This window comes from Vipera ursinii, assembly GCF_947247035.1.
Source record: "Vipera ursinii genome assembly, chromosome: 13".
In the NCBI taxonomy this organism is placed as follows: domain Eukaryota; kingdom Metazoa; phylum Chordata; class Lepidosauria; order Squamata; family Viperidae; genus Vipera; species Vipera ursinii.
In genome coordinates this window covers 3,087,399-3,102,423 of record NC_139526.1, presented here as the reverse complement: position 1 = coordinate 3,102,423, position 15,025 = coordinate 3,087,399, and the positions used below count along the sequence as shown (strand labels likewise).

The window sequence follows — 15,025 nt, the reverse complement described above, 5'->3', positions numbered from 1 at the left end:
TCCTCCCGAGGAGCAAGCGTCTTTTAATTTCTTGGCTACAGTCTCCATCTGCAGTGATCTTGGAGCTCAGGAAAATAAAATCTGTCACTACCTCCATTTCTTCCCCATCTATTTGCCAGGAATTGAGAGGGCCGGATGCCATGATCTTAGTTTTCTTAATGTTTAGTTTCAACCCAAGTTTTGCACTCTCCTTCTTCACTCGCAACAAGAGGCTCTTTAGTTCTTCTTCACTTTCTGCCATTAGAGTGGTATCATCTGCATATCTTAGGTTGTTGATATTTCTTCCGGCAATCTTAATTCCAACTTTTGATTCATCTAGCCCTGCCTTTCTCGTGATGTGCTCTGCATATAAGTTAAATAGGCAGGGCAACAGTATACAGCCTTGCCGGACTCCTTTCCCAATTTTGAACCAATCAGTGGTTCCGTGTCCAGTTCTCACTGTTGCTTCTTGACCCACATATAGGTTTCTCAAGAGACAAATAAGATGGTCTGGTACGCCCATCTCTTTAAGAACTTGCCACAGTTTGTTATGATCCACACAATCAAAGGCTTTAGCATAGTCAATGAAGCAGAAGTAGATGTTTTTCTGGAACTCCCTAGCTTTCTCCATGATCCAGCGTACGTTGGCAATTTGATCTCTAGTTCCTCTGCCTCTTCGAAATCCTGCCTCTACTTCTGGTAGTTCTCGATCCACATACTGCTGGAGTCTAGCTTGTAGGATTTTAAGCATGACTTTACTAGCATGAGAAATGAGTGCAATGTTTGAACATTCCTTGGCACTGCCTTTCTTTGGAATTGGAATGTAAACTGATCTTTTCCAATCCTGTGGCCACTGTTGAGTTTTCCAAATTTGCTGGCAAATTGAGTGTAGCACTTTTACTGCATCGTCTTTTAAGATTTTGAATAGCTCAGCTGGAATACTGTCACCTCCACTAGCTTTGTTGTTGCTCAGCTTTTCTAAGGCCCACTTCACTTCACATTCTAGGATGTCTGGCTCGAGGTCAGTGACCACCTCATTGTGATTATCAGGGACATTAAGCTCATTCTTGTATAGTTCTCTGTGTAATTTTGCCACCTCTTCTTAATCTCTTCTGCCTCTGTTAGGTCCCTGCCATTTTGGTTCTTTATCATGCCCATTTTTGCATGAAACGTTCCCTTCATCTCTCCAATTTTCTTGAAAAGATCTCTGGTCCTCCCTATTCTATTGTTTTCTTCTGTTTCTTTGCACTGTTCATTTAAGAAGGCATTCTTATCTCTTCTAGCTATTCTCTGGAATTCTGCATTCAATTGGGCGTATCTTTCTTTTTCTCTCTTGCCTTTCACTTTTTTCCTTTCCTCAGCTATTTGCAAAGCTTCCTCAGACAGCCATTTTGCTTTCTTGCATTTCTTTTTCTTTGGGATGGTTTTAGTTGCTACCTCTTGTACAATGTTGCGAATCTCCGTCCATAGTTCTTCAGGCACTCTGTCTATCAGATCTAATTCCTTAAATCTATTTGTCACCTCTACTGTATATTCAACAGGGATATGATTTAATTCATACCTGAGTGGCCTAGTGCTTTTCCCTACTTTCTTCAGTTTAAGCCTAAACTTTGCAATGAGAAGCTCATGCTCTGAGCCACAGTCAGCTCCTGGTCTTGTTTTTACTGACTGTATAGAGCTTCTCCATCTGTCTGGGTACATGTATTTAACTAACAATAATATATATAGTTTATTATCATAAACAATATGTTAATTTATCACTCAATAGCCTTCTTACTAATATAAATTCAAAATTACATATCACACTCCTTTCTGTCTGACTCGTTTTTCTAGCCGATAAAAATTTCCCCACGTTCTCAAGTACACTGAGTCTTCTTTCTCCTTTATCTTTAGAGTCAATCTATCCATTTCTGCACACTCTAGAATATTCTTAATTAGTACTTCTTCAGTTGGTAAGTTTTCATTTTTCCAATGTTGGGCAAATACCATTTTTGCTGCCGTTAATATATGTACCGGTAGTATTAGATATCTAGAATCTTTCTCATAATGAGCTCCTATTATTCCTAACAAAAATAATTCTGGCTTAAAGTCTATTTGTTTTTTAATCATTTTCTCCAACCATAAATCTATTTTAACCCAAAATCTTTTTGCTTTAGGGCAGACATGTCAAACACAAGGCCCGGGGGCCAGATCCGGCCCGCGAAGTGGTTTCATGCGGCCCGTGAAACCATCCTGGAAACAATGAGGGAACGGCCCCCACTGCCTTGGCCCTGGCCCAGAAACCCTCAGATCTGTCCCACTCCTGCCCAAGCCCCCATAGGCACCCTTGATGCCAACGATGTAGAGCTGGCCACGACCACCCAGTAGGCCATACGCACTCTAGCCACGCCTGCCCAGTAGGCCACGCCCACCCAGGCCACACCCACCCGGCCCCCTGAGGGCAATCGCAATGCTGATGCGGCCCTCAATGAAATTGAGTTTGACACCGCTGCTTTAGGGCATGTCCACCGGACATGATAATACAGTAAGTAGCTGGTCTGTGTTTACATTTCCAAAAATTCTGTATTTTTAAACATTTTTGCTAATCTCACTGGCGTCATATGCCATCTGTAAAACATTTTATATAGGTGTTCCTTATACGGCACTGCTTTAGTTAATTTAACATTTATTTCCCATAACTTTTGCCAATCTTCTAATTCTATATTATATCCAAAATTCTTTGCCTATTTTATCATTGTTTCTTTTACTTGTTCTTCCTCCATCTTTAAATTTAACAGAAATCTGTAGAGTTTCTTAATCAACTTTTTATCTGTTTTTAACAGTATCTGATCAAAGTCTGTCTGTTCTTTATAAAATCCCATTGTTTTAAGATCTTTTTCATATCTCGTTTGAATTTGCAGATATGGCCACCATGCTAAATCAGTACCATGTTCTTGTAATTCTTGTCTGTCTTTCAATTTTCCTTCATTGTCCAAAATATCTTTATAAGTCACAACTTTATCGTAGTTAATTAAATTTGGGTAGCAAAAGCTTTCATTGTTGAAAGCCATTCGGGTATCTTAAATTTTTTCTTTTATTCTTTCCCATTCTGAAAGAAGTGCATTCCTTATAAAATGGTTTTCAAGGTACCGTATCTATGTATTTTATTCTTTCCATACCAGAGAAAGTCATGCCAACTGTTTGCAGCTCATGCCCCTCTAGGTACAGTAGGGAAGTTGACGCCGTCAGCAGGTGGTCCCTGAGGTAACCCGGACCCATGCCATGTAAGGACTTAAAGATCATGACCAAGACCTTGAACCTCACCCGGAAGACAACTGGTAACCAATGCAGCTCGCGGAGCAAAGGTGTAACATGGGAGTACCGGGAAACTCCCAAGACAACTCTCGCGGCCGCATTCTGTACCAGTTGGAGCCTCCGAGTGGTCTTCAAGGGAAGCCCCATGTAGAGAGCATTACAGTAGTCAAGGCGAGAGGTCACGAGCGCATGAGTGACCGTATTCAGTTCATCAAAAAAGGCTTTTCCCAGCCTTACAAGGATCGTTTGAAATAAAAAGAGTATTTTTGGTAAGATATTCATTTTCACTGTTGCTATTCTCCCCAACATTGAAAATTGGAGGTTCTTCCACTTTTCCAAATCAAATTTTATTTGTTTTAGCAGTCTTACATAATTATCTTCTTTTACTGTTACACATCTTGCTGTTAAATAAATACCCAAGTACTTGACTTTTTTTAACTATTTGAAGATTTGGGTTTTTTTGTTGATTTTTTTTTTGTTTTTCTGTTAAATTCTTTGTTAGCACTTTGGTCTTTTCTTTGTTTACTGTCAACCCTGCCATTTCTCCAATTTTTTCTATTTTCTCCAAAAACCTAGTGCTCGTTTCCAGTGGATCTGGAAACAAGCACTAAGCTTTTGGAGAAAATAGAAAACTAGGTCATCTGCAAATGCTTGTAATTTATATTTTTCATCTTTTATCTCCAGTCCTTTAATTTCTATATCTTGTTTAATGTTTCTATTCAGTACTTCCAATGTTAATATGAATAGTAATCGAGATAGTGGACATCCCTTTCTTGTGCCCTTTTTAATATTGAAGTTTTCTGTTAGATCTCCATTTACAATTATTTTGGCAGTTTGTTTACAATAAATTGTTTTGATTACATTTATAAAGTTTTTTCCAAAGTCCATTTCTGCAAGTCGCCAGTTTACGTTGTCAAAAGCTTGAGATGGTGCCCTTTCTTGATTTTGCCAGCCAGATCCACTTCCAGCCCCATGGTTGTGACCCACCCACCCATATGGGAGTTGTAGTTCAAGACATCTGTAAAGAGTGCCTGGTGGGGAAGGTTGGCTTCTGTGCCAGGATCCTTGGCTGACCTTGAGTGGGCCTCCCCTTTGCTCTCTTTGCAGGATGGCGCTTCACCGCAGCCAGAAGCTTAACCTGCTGCGTCTGGCGGTCCTCTTGACGGTGGCACTGGCCGGCATCAAGTTCTTCTTCCGAGACAGGTTGGTGCCTAGATGCTGCCTGCGACCTCTCCGGAGATGGTCTCTCTGTTGAAAACTCTGCTGGTTTCCTGGTTGTGAAAAATGAAGCAAAGATTTTATATGTTATCTAGACATACGTTTATAATATTTTAGATTTTAGATTTCATAATTTACATTTTTATCTCTTGAGGTTGTTTTAATCAAAACCTGATGGGAATGTGCTTAAAAAAAAAAGAGATTAAAAAAAATCTCTTTTGGGTCTGGGTCTGCATAATGTTGGGGAGGTCCTAAGGGAGAATCCTTTCAACCTAGAACTAAGGGGAAACCTCCTAACAGTGAGAGCAATTAGCCAGTGGAATGCCTTCAGAAGTTGTGGGTGCTCCATCACTGGAGGCTTTTAAGAAAAGATTAAAAGATTTGTCCAGAATGGTACAGGGTCTCCTGCCTGAGCAAGCGGGTTTGGACTAGATCAGGGCTTTTCAACTTTTTCACCCATTGTACCACTTTTAGGATATGGCAACATCTGAGTAGCACCAGTTGCCTAGCAACGTGTCAAAAACTTGATGACCAAAAAAAAGGAAAAAAGTGATGAAGTACAGGTAGTCCTCAACTTACAACAGTTCACTTAGTGACTGTTCAAAGTTACAATGGCACTGGAAAAAGTGCCCCCAAGCCACAGCTAATCAAGACACCTGCCTGCCCGCCCGGCGGCGCTCTTCCTCCTGTCCGAGGTTTTCATTGTTGTGAGCATTTCTGTTGAGGATTGGCAGCGGGGGTGGGATGGGGTAGTGTTTGGTTTTTATTCCCCCCCCCCTCTGCTGGGTGGTTGCAGCAGGTTTTGGTCACTTCACATGACCCTGGGACACTGTGACCATCATAAATATGAATCAGTTGCCAAGCATCTGAATGTAAATCACAAGACCCTGGGATGCTGCAACATTCCAGCTGATCGGCGCTTCTTCAGGGCTCAGGAGATGCACTGGGATCAGTGCTGAGCTCCAGCTGGATCCTGGCGCTGATCCTGGTGCTTCCGCTGAGCCCTGACAGCCCTGCAGCTCCAGCCGTCTCTCGCTCAGGCTTGTGGGGTACTGCCACTGGTTCAGCTCACTCCCCTCCCCCACTACCACTCTTCTAGGATGGTCGCGTACCACCTGCCAGGTGCCAACGTACCACAGGTGGTACCTGTGCCACTGGTTGAAAAGCCCTGGACTAGAAGGCTTCCAAGGTCCCTTCCCACTCTGTTATTCTGTTATTCCCTGCCTGTGGGGTCTGCTGGGGCAGAGACCTCCTCCAGGGGGTGACTACTTCGTTTTGAAACTGGTCTCAACCTGCAGCTCCAGAGCCATTTTCCTTTCTAGGATTTGTTTCCTGCTGGGGTCTCACATTGCTAAGTTGTCCATCTCCCATCCTGTCTCCAGCATTGCGGGTAGGGAAATGAGAACTTGCGTTGTTGCAGGCAAGTTATAAAGTCACAAGAGGACATCATCTTCCCCAACCTGACTTCTGCCCTGAGGGTGGAGGTCTCGTTCTGTGCCAGGTTGAGGCCACCCCTATGGGGAAGGGTGCCTTGCATACCAGGGAGAGTGGGAGGCATTTTGGAGTCCTGTATTCCATCGCTCTGGCCCAATCTTTCTCAGCCTTGTCAACCTGAAGATGTGTGGACTTCAACTCCCAGAATTCCCCAGTCAGCAAAGCTGGGGAATTCTGGGAGTTGAAGTCCACACATCTTCAAGCTGCCAAGGTTGAGAAACACCAGCCTTGCATCTACCTGTCCAGCATGGCTACGAGGAAACAAAGGAGCATAGACAGTCCTCGACTTACTGCCACTTGTTTAGTGACCATTCAAAGTTACAATGGCATTAGAAAAAGTGACGTATGACCATTTTTCACACTTATTGCAGCATCCCTGAGGTCATGTGATTTACATCCAGATGCTTGGCAACTGACTCACATTTATGACGGTTGCAGTGTTCCAGGGGTCACGTCATCCCCTTTTGCGACCTTCTGATAGGCAAAGTCAATGGGGAAGCCAGATTCACTTAACAACCATGTTACTAACTTAACAGTTGCAGTGGCTCACTTAACAACTGTGGCAAGAAAGGTCATAAAATGGGGCAAAACTCACTTAACTTGCTTAGCAATGGATCCTTTGGGCTCAGTTGGTGTTGTAAGTCGAGGACTACCTGCATGCACACTCTTTCCGATTTAGTCAGGTCCGTTTGCACATCATGCGCCGGGCAAGAGGTTCCTGGTGCCCATTTTGACCACCTCTTAACGGCCCAGGCTCTTGGGGCTCAGCCTCCTCTCTGTTCCTCGTTGCAGCTTCACACTGGACCAGCACAGGGAAGCTGGCAGGGAAAGCCACTTCTGGGGCAGCGCTCAGGACGCGAAACAGCCAGCCAACACTCAGCCCCGATCGTTGGGGCACCCGGATCGCCAGGTAGCGGCTGGAGCACCTGGCCTGGAGCTGAAGAAACTGCCTCAGCGGGACTTCAGCTCCACGCAGATGCGGCTGGTCCATCTGGACCTCAAAGGGGCAGCTCCCAAAGTATCCTACCTGGAGCAGGTGAGTTGCAATGTGAGCGGGACCGCAGGAGGCGGGATTGTATCCAACCCTCATTTCCAAGCAGCTAAGACAGTGATGGTGAACCTCTGGGGCTCAGCCTCCTCACACATTCAGAAAACGCCTAATTTGACTGGGCTGCCGTGTCCCTCCCCCAACGAAGGATAAACAATTCTTTCCGTATTTATTTATTGAAAAAAACACAGTTCAGTCATATGTGGTGCTATGTATTATATAAAGAAACTTCAAATTATTACAAAAACGAAATACAGGTAAACTCATTTGGGGAGTTGTGCTGTCGAGAATAGTTGTTGTCAGGCATTGATGAACACTGTTGTGTCACCAAAACATGGCTTGTCACGCGTGTCATTGGTCGGCCATGCCCTTGCTAAGAGCTGCTTGTTCTACAGACAGTTCTTTTGTGGCACTTTTTTTTATTTTAATTCCATTTATATCCCGCCCTTCTCCAAGACTCAGAGCGGCTTACAAGCTTAGCAGTAGCCTTCATTCTATGTATATGCCTGCTTATTAGGGCTTTCACACACACCCCAAGCGGCATTATTACAAAGTCAGCTTAATTGCCCCCAACAATCTGGGTCCTCATTTTACCTACCTCGGAAGGGTGGAAGGCTGAGTCAACCTTGAGCCTGGTGGGACGCGAACCTGCACTAATTGCAGGCAGCTGGTGTTACTTAAGGAGGCATTAACCCACTGCTCCACTGCCTCCCCAGTCAGTCTGGATTCCTTGTGACTGTCTGGATAAGTCTCCACAGTTTCCTTGGCAGCCTTTTTGACATTTCCTTCCTCGTAGGGCAAAGAGAGAAGGATTGGGCCAAATCCTCCAACCGGTTTCATGCCCAAGTCAGGACTAGAACTCGGGTCCAGACCTTTGACTACACCCATTATTGCCTCTTAGCAATAATCTATAATAGTAATAGCATTACATAATTCCCCCAAATGTCAATATACAGGTAGTCCTTGACTTATGGCCACAATTGAGTCCAGAATTTCTATTGTTAAGTCAAACATTTCTTTTTTTTTATTTAAAAAGTTTTACAATACATTTTAACTTTAATCCCCCCCTCCTCCACCCCTATCCAACCTACCCTATCCCTCTCCCCCACTCCCCCCCCCCCCGACTTCCCAGAGCTAAATACAGGGCATAAAATCAAAAAACAAACATAAACACCCCTATGTTAACAACAATAAACTATAAATTCTATCTCTCTCTAGCTCATATAAAATGAATAAACAATATTAATATTACAAATAAAGTAAAAAAAAAGAGGAAAACAGAAAAAGAGCTTTGCTCAAAATAAATTTTCTTAATCCCAGTCCTTATTCATATTAATTTCAAAAAAAAGAAAAAAGAAAAGAAAAAAAACAAAAAAACTTTCACCTGCTATTTGCATTCTCCCACCTTTCTCTAATTTCCAAACAAATTCTCAGTTACACGCCAAAAGCGCCTATCTCTGTTAATCTTAATAATCTCCAACCAAACTAAACTATGATCAAAAATAGTTCTTGCATGTATCACGCCAAGTGTCTCGCAGTTCCAAATCATCCTTAAGTTCAAATAAAAGTTCAAATAAAAAGAGCATATAAAAAAAAGATTTAGGCAATCTCTAAGACAACTTATTATTAATTAGGAGCTTACATACCCATTCTTAGTTCAACACATACTTTAAGTCCATAACCCTAATATACTTTTCTAGCAAACAATCTTAAATTGTGTAAAATATTAACAAAAAGAAAAGAAAAGAAAAAAAAACCTTTTTTTTCTCCTCTATAATAATTTTACTCCATTGACATTCTAATCTAAAAATTAATCAGCAATCTTAACACCCCAAAACTTTTGGAGCACCTCTGTCATGACCCCCAAAACTTCTTTAGACCGCTCCCCTCCGACATCTTCACTGTAAGCACACTTTGAAGATTCCATAACTTTCTGCTGGTCTTGCTCTTGCTCTCGTCTCGCTCTTCTTAAGGCGGCATGCGTCATCTTCTGGCCTCCTGCAACCACCGATGAGACTGTGACTTGATCCCCTCCAACACCATTGTCCTCTGTCTGTCTATCTGCAACGTCTTGAAGCTTTCCCCCACCGTATCCTTTTGCAGATTCCAAAAATGATAGGGGGGTTGCTTTTAACACATTACTATAAAAATCACGTGCCTGAGCCACAGTAACCAAACGATGTCTTTTACCTTCATACGTCGCCACCAATCCAACTGGAATCTCCCATCTAAACTTAATATCACGTTTCTTAAGTTCCTGTACTAGAAATGCAAAATCTTTCCTTCTCAAGATCTTCGGAGGGATCTCTTTTAAAACCAAAACTTCTTGCTCAGCCACTACCAAATTAGTATCATAAGCAGCTTGAATGACTTCATCTCTCATTACTCTCTTTGTAAAATAGACCACCACATCTCTGGGTAACTTCCTCTGTCTTGCAATCCATGAATTTACACGAAAAACTTTGTCCATATTTCCCTCAATTTCAGATGCTGACTGGCCCAGTACCCCTTCCAGAGCCTCAGAAATCAGCTGCTTTAAATCTTCTTTACCATTCTCCTTTAAACCCCTAATTCTAATAGCATACTGCATCTGATTATACTGAACAAGGCTCAATTCTTCGTCCATTTTATCCCTTATATTTTCATTTTCTAATACCTTTGCTTCTAATATAGAGTTCTTTTGACTGAGATCCTCCACTTTTATATCCAGCTGCAGCACACATTCAGCTACGGATTCAACCTTAGACAAGATGTCCACCCTCATTGCTCTCAGCTTCTCTTCCATCTTCTTCTCCAATTTCTCCATTTTCTCCTCCATTTTCTCCTCCAGCTTTTTCAACTTTTCATCCAACATATCAGACATCAATTGTGCATGCTTTCCAAGAGCGTCTTGTAAATCCTTAAGCGTCAATGCCGGGGGAGATGCAGGAGGAAGCAAAGCTTGCAATGAGGTCTCTTGCACCAGGGAAGACCCCGCATTCCGGAGAGCTTTAGAAGTTTTAGCCGCCATCTTCCCCCACTTTCACTTATTACGCACTTTCACTTTGAAGCTATAAAATCCATTGAGCTAGAGAGTAAAAATAAAGAGTCCACTTCACCTTGACCTCCTGTACCGCTCTGCCTGCATCTTGATAATCAAAAGTATTTCCTTTTGGCAGGGGTGGTTGCTAACGCCTGGCTCTGCTCCAATAATCCCAGAGCAGAGGCGCTGCGCAGCTTGGAGCAACCCAGGCTTCGGGGGGCTCATCCTTCAGCTGCCCAAGCTCTCAGCTCAGGCGGCCCCGGAGAGCTCAACCCCTACCTGGGGCCTCACCCCCTCCTCTTCTCCCGAGGAGGGGGCTTCAAATCCATCTAAACAGCTGATCAGCGCTGTTTACGATGGAAAAACACAGCTGCGGAGCGGGCAGCCCAAAAACGGCTGTCTTCGGCGTTGCGTCGCCACCGGAAGTTTAAGTCAAACATTTCTTAAGCAAGTTTTGCTCCATTTTACGACCTTTCTTGCCACAGTTGTTAAGTGAATTGCTGCAGTTGATGAGTTAGTAACCTGGTTGCTAAGTGAATCTGGCTTCCCCATTGACTTTGCTTGTCAGAAAGTTGCAAAAGGGGATCACATGACCCCAGGGACACTGCAACGGTCATAAGTTTGAACCAGTCACCAAGCATCTGAATTTTGTTCACATGACCATAAGGGGATGCTGCAATGATTGTAACTGTAAAAAATGGTCCTACTTTTTTCAGTGCCGTTGTAACTTTGAACAGTCACTAAATGAGCTGTTGTTAAGTCGAGAACTGTCTGATACCCAGGTGTTGCAGAACTGAAATGAATTATGGGAGACTTGCTCCCAACCAGATTCTGCCCTGGCTAAATTCCTTTGGGGTTGCAGACCTTCTCAAGACAGTCTATGCCAGGGGTAGGCAACCTCGGCTCTTTTATGACTCATGGACTTCAACTCCCAGAATTCCTGAGCCAGCATGGCTCAGCTTGGAAACCTCTCCCTTTCCCCTCAGCATGGCTGGCTCAGGAATTCTGGGAGTTGAAGTCCATGAGTCATAAAAGAACCAAGGTTGCCTACCCCTGGACTCTATGCAGTCACAAGGACTGGAAGCATCGTTATATGAAGTTTCAGGACACATTTATTAGTGATCTAAATAGGTTTTGCGTCCAGGAATAAATTCTCCCTTTTGGCAATGGAGCTGCTGGGTGTGTGGAATAATGGAAGTGTCCAGCCACAGAAGCTGCATCGCTTGAATGGCGTGAAAACTGCTTCTGGGGTCCCTTGCGGGCAAGAGGGGAGGCTGAGAAGTTGCCAGTTGGGCCAAAGGTCTCCTGCAAGTGGCCCGGACTCCTTGTGGAGCATGCCCTGGGCTGCTGGTTGGGGAGGGGGGGTTGAAAGGAGCCGGCCCTCCGTCTCCCCTCCCTGTTGGGCTGCTCTCACCGCCCGTGTGTGCCTTCTTCCGCACAGATCTTCCCGCTCTTCTCCAAGATGGGGGCCAACGGGGTCCTGATCGAGTACGAAGACATGTTTCCCTTCAAGGGAGAGCTGGAGATCCTCAGGTCCCCTTATGCCTACAGGTAAAGCAGACGGGAGGGCTTTGGCAAGGACTGGGGGGGATGGAGGAGCTAGGCCAGGTGTGGATCTAGCCCCCAGGGAAGGGAAGACGCTCAAGCTCAGAAACGGTTTGTGCAGTGTGCCTAGAGTAGCAGGAATGGCGGCGGGGGGGGGGAACCCCCAGCTCATCTGCCATGTTCTCAGCTGTGTGGGGGCATCACATTTCACAATGGGCTGTGCAGCCACCGATTTGGGTTAATGAGTAGCCGGAAAGCCAAATGTTCATTCCTTTGGTTGCGTCAAGTGTGTGTATGTGTGAATCTATTTTGTTTCTTTACTACAAGGTGGTGGCGGGGGGGAGGTGCTACATGCATCCAACCATCACCCTTTCAGGGCTGCCTGCATTTCAAGACGGGATGTGCATGTGTGTATGTAGTGTATGCAGTCCAGCATACACGAACTGTCAGCACAGCAGGAGGCGCAGGGCTGGACAGCTCCAGGCTATAACCGCATTTGGCGGGAAAGCCTGGTTTAAACAATTTGACAGCCCCGGGCTATAGCCAGACCTGGCAGGAAGCCAGGGTTTAAAACGATTGGCTACCTGCACTGGCGGGAAGCCCAGGTTTGAAGTTATTGGTTGGCATTCACCTGGGCAGGTATAAAAGCATGCCAGGTAAACCCCTTGTAAGCTTGCGAGTCTTGATTTCAATAAAGAGCCTTTCACAACCACCTGAGTGTTCCTGTTGTGTGCGACCACACGATCTTACACTGGCGACAAAGGTGGGATCCTGCCCCAACAAGAAATAACAGCGGAGGAAATCGCGATCGGCTGCAGCAACCGAGGAAGTGCAGCGGCATCGGAGCAGGACAACCCGCGACCGAGGCATGGCTCAGCTTGGTCAGTATCCCCTTTTTAACAGCAGTCACCTGGAAGAATGGGAATCCTTTGTGGGGCGGCTAGAATGCTACTTACGGGCAAACGGGGTTGTGGATGACGGCCAGAAAGCGGCGGTGCTGCTGTGTAGCTGCGGAAGGGACACCTACCAACTGGCGGTCGGTCTGTGCTCACCGGAGGACATCGACTCCGTCAGCTACAAGGATCTCCTGGACAAGTTGACCACACACTTCCGACCCGACATGTCCAAAATCGCTTGGAGGTACCGATTCGAGAAGTGGGACCAATGGGTGGGGGAGTCGGCTAAGCAATACATGGCCACACTCAGACAGGTAGCCCGCCTCTGCAACTTCGAGAACCTCGAAGTAAGGCTGAGGGACCACATAGTCTTCGGCCTGCGTGAAAAAAAAACTGCGGCAAAAGCTGTTTGCCAGGCCGAAGCTAACGCTGCGGGAAGTCCAGGAGTTCTTAGCCTGGGACGTTGCAGAGGGGACGGACCTGAAGGAACCTCAAGGTTGCAGCACCGGTGGAGCCATCCATCAGGTGAGCGGTTGCAGCGGAGACGAGGGACCAGCGACTGAGGTCAACGCGATTCACCGCGGCCCACGACCATCCAACACTAAACGAGACAACGCGAGGGAGACGAGGCCATCAATGACAGAACCGAGATGCCCGGAATGCAGGTGCGAAGCGAACAACCCCCGGTCTACCCAGTTCCCCGGCTGCGGAGCGAACCGCCCCTGGTCCACCCAGCACTGAGGCTGTGGACACAGACAACCCCGGTCTACCCAGTGCCCTGGTTGCGGCGTGAGCGGGCCCCAGTCTACCCGATGTTCGAGTTGCGGCGGACAGCACCCTCGGTCTACCTGCCGGTTCAAGTCAGCCAAGTGCCGGGCATGCGGAAAGACCGGGCACATTGCGTCTGTTTGCCGAAGCAAGCTACGAGACAACCTGCACAAGGTGGAAGCAGAGTTCCAGACAGCCACAGGTACTGGGGAACGGCATTGGCGATTGACTGTCAGCCATACGGAGGGCAGGGCAGCCGTCCGCACAACGGGGGGTTCGAAACCCATCACCCGAAAATAAAGCTGGCAGTAAAGCTGCAAGGAGTTCCATGCAAAATGGAACTGGATTCAGGGTCGGCCATCTCCATTATCTCCGTTGAAACCTTTAAGACAGTATGCAGGCAGAGCGGCCGGCGGGTTCCATTGAGGTCATCCAGACTGACCCTCACTGACTTCCAGAACACTCCGATAAAAGTCCGGGGGGAGGTGTCAGTGGAGGTGCAGTACAAGGGTTTCAAGTGAGTGTTGGATGTACTGGTGGTAGAAGGGCAACGCACCAGCCTTGTGGGGCTGGGCTGGTTCAAGGCACTGGGAATCAGGATCGTGGGGATTCACCAGACGCAAGGCTGCCGCACGCTAGAGACCGTTTGCGAAGAGTTCTCAGATGTTTTTGACGGGAAATTAGGAAAATACACGGGTCACCCAATCACTTTTAAGCTAAACCCTCAGGTTCCACCCATCCAAATTAAAGCCAGGAGAGTTCCGTTCGCTCTTAAGCATAAGATAGAACGGGAGCTCGACAAGCTGGTAGACCAGGGCGTATTAACTCCGGTAGAAGGAGCTAAGTGGGAAAACCCCATCGTAACACCCCTCAAGCCGAATGGTGAGGTGAGGATCTGCGCGGAGTATAAGGGGACAATTAATAGGGCACTGAGCGCTCACTCATACCCTGTCCCCGCGGTCAGCAGCATCCCTGCAAGGCGGGTCAATATTCGCAAAGCTCGATTTAGTGCAAGCTTATCAACAGCTACCGGTAGACCAGGAGGCAGCTGAAGCACAGACCATAGTCACCCACAAGGGGGCGTTCCGGGTAGACTGGTTGCAATTTGGCGTAAGTGTAGCTCTGGGAATTTTCCAAGAGGTCATGGAACGAACCCTTAAGGGAATACCAGGGGTCTGCCCATACTTTGATGACGTCTTCATCGCAGGGAATTCTGAAGACGTTCTGGCAGACCGGCTGCAGGTTGTGCTGAGCAGGTTCAGGGCTGCTGGTTTAAAGCTCAAGAAGGACAAATGCAGAATTGGGGTGACAGAAACTGAGTTCCTGGGATTCAGGATTGATGCTCAAGGCATCCACTCCGCAGCATCAAAGGTAAGGGCCATCAAGGAGGCTCCAATACCACAAAATAAGGCAGAGTTGCAGGCCTTCCAGGGCTTGCTTAACTTTTACCATGCCTTCCTGCCACATAAGGCAACAATAGCAGAACCCCTGCACAGGCTGTTAGACAAACAGACACCCTGGAATTGGCCTACTTCATCGGACTTTCAGGTGTTCCTGAGGACCTTGGGCATTAAGACATGTCACCTCTGCCCCCTTTCATCCGGCCAGTAATGGGTTGGCAGAACGTTTCATGCGCACCACAAAGGACGCCCTCAAGCGCATCATCCAGGGGGACTGGAAACGGCGGCTGGCCACCTTCCTGTTCCATCAACATTGCACACCGTGCACTGCAACAGGCAAAAGCCCAGCCAAACTCCGATG

The 15,025-nt window shown here is 46.4% G+C and overlaps 1 protein-coding gene across 3 annotated transcripts in view; it reads left to right on the top strand.

Moving 5' to 3' along the window:
- LOC310646327 (hexosaminidase D-like) overlaps nt 1-15,025 on the top strand; it is a 49,258-nt gene that overhangs the window by 13,320 nt on the left and 20,913 nt on the right. For 2 of the 3 annotated variants that reach the window (XM_083372697.1, XM_083372699.1), the window contains exons 2-5: nt 2,477-2,503; nt 4,381-4,476; nt 6,778-7,021; nt 11,497-11,606. In XM_083372697.1, coding sequence (XP_083228823.1) covers nt 2,493-2,503; nt 4,381-4,476; nt 6,778-7,021; nt 11,497-11,606 — 461 coding nt within the window. In that variant the 5' untranslated portion in view covers nt 2,477-2,492. Of the gene's footprint in view, nt 1-1,878; nt 1,932-2,476; nt 2,504-4,380; nt 4,477-6,777; nt 7,022-11,496; nt 11,607-15,025 lie in introns of those variants that run through there. The other variant, XM_083372698.1, reaches the window with a different exon arrangement.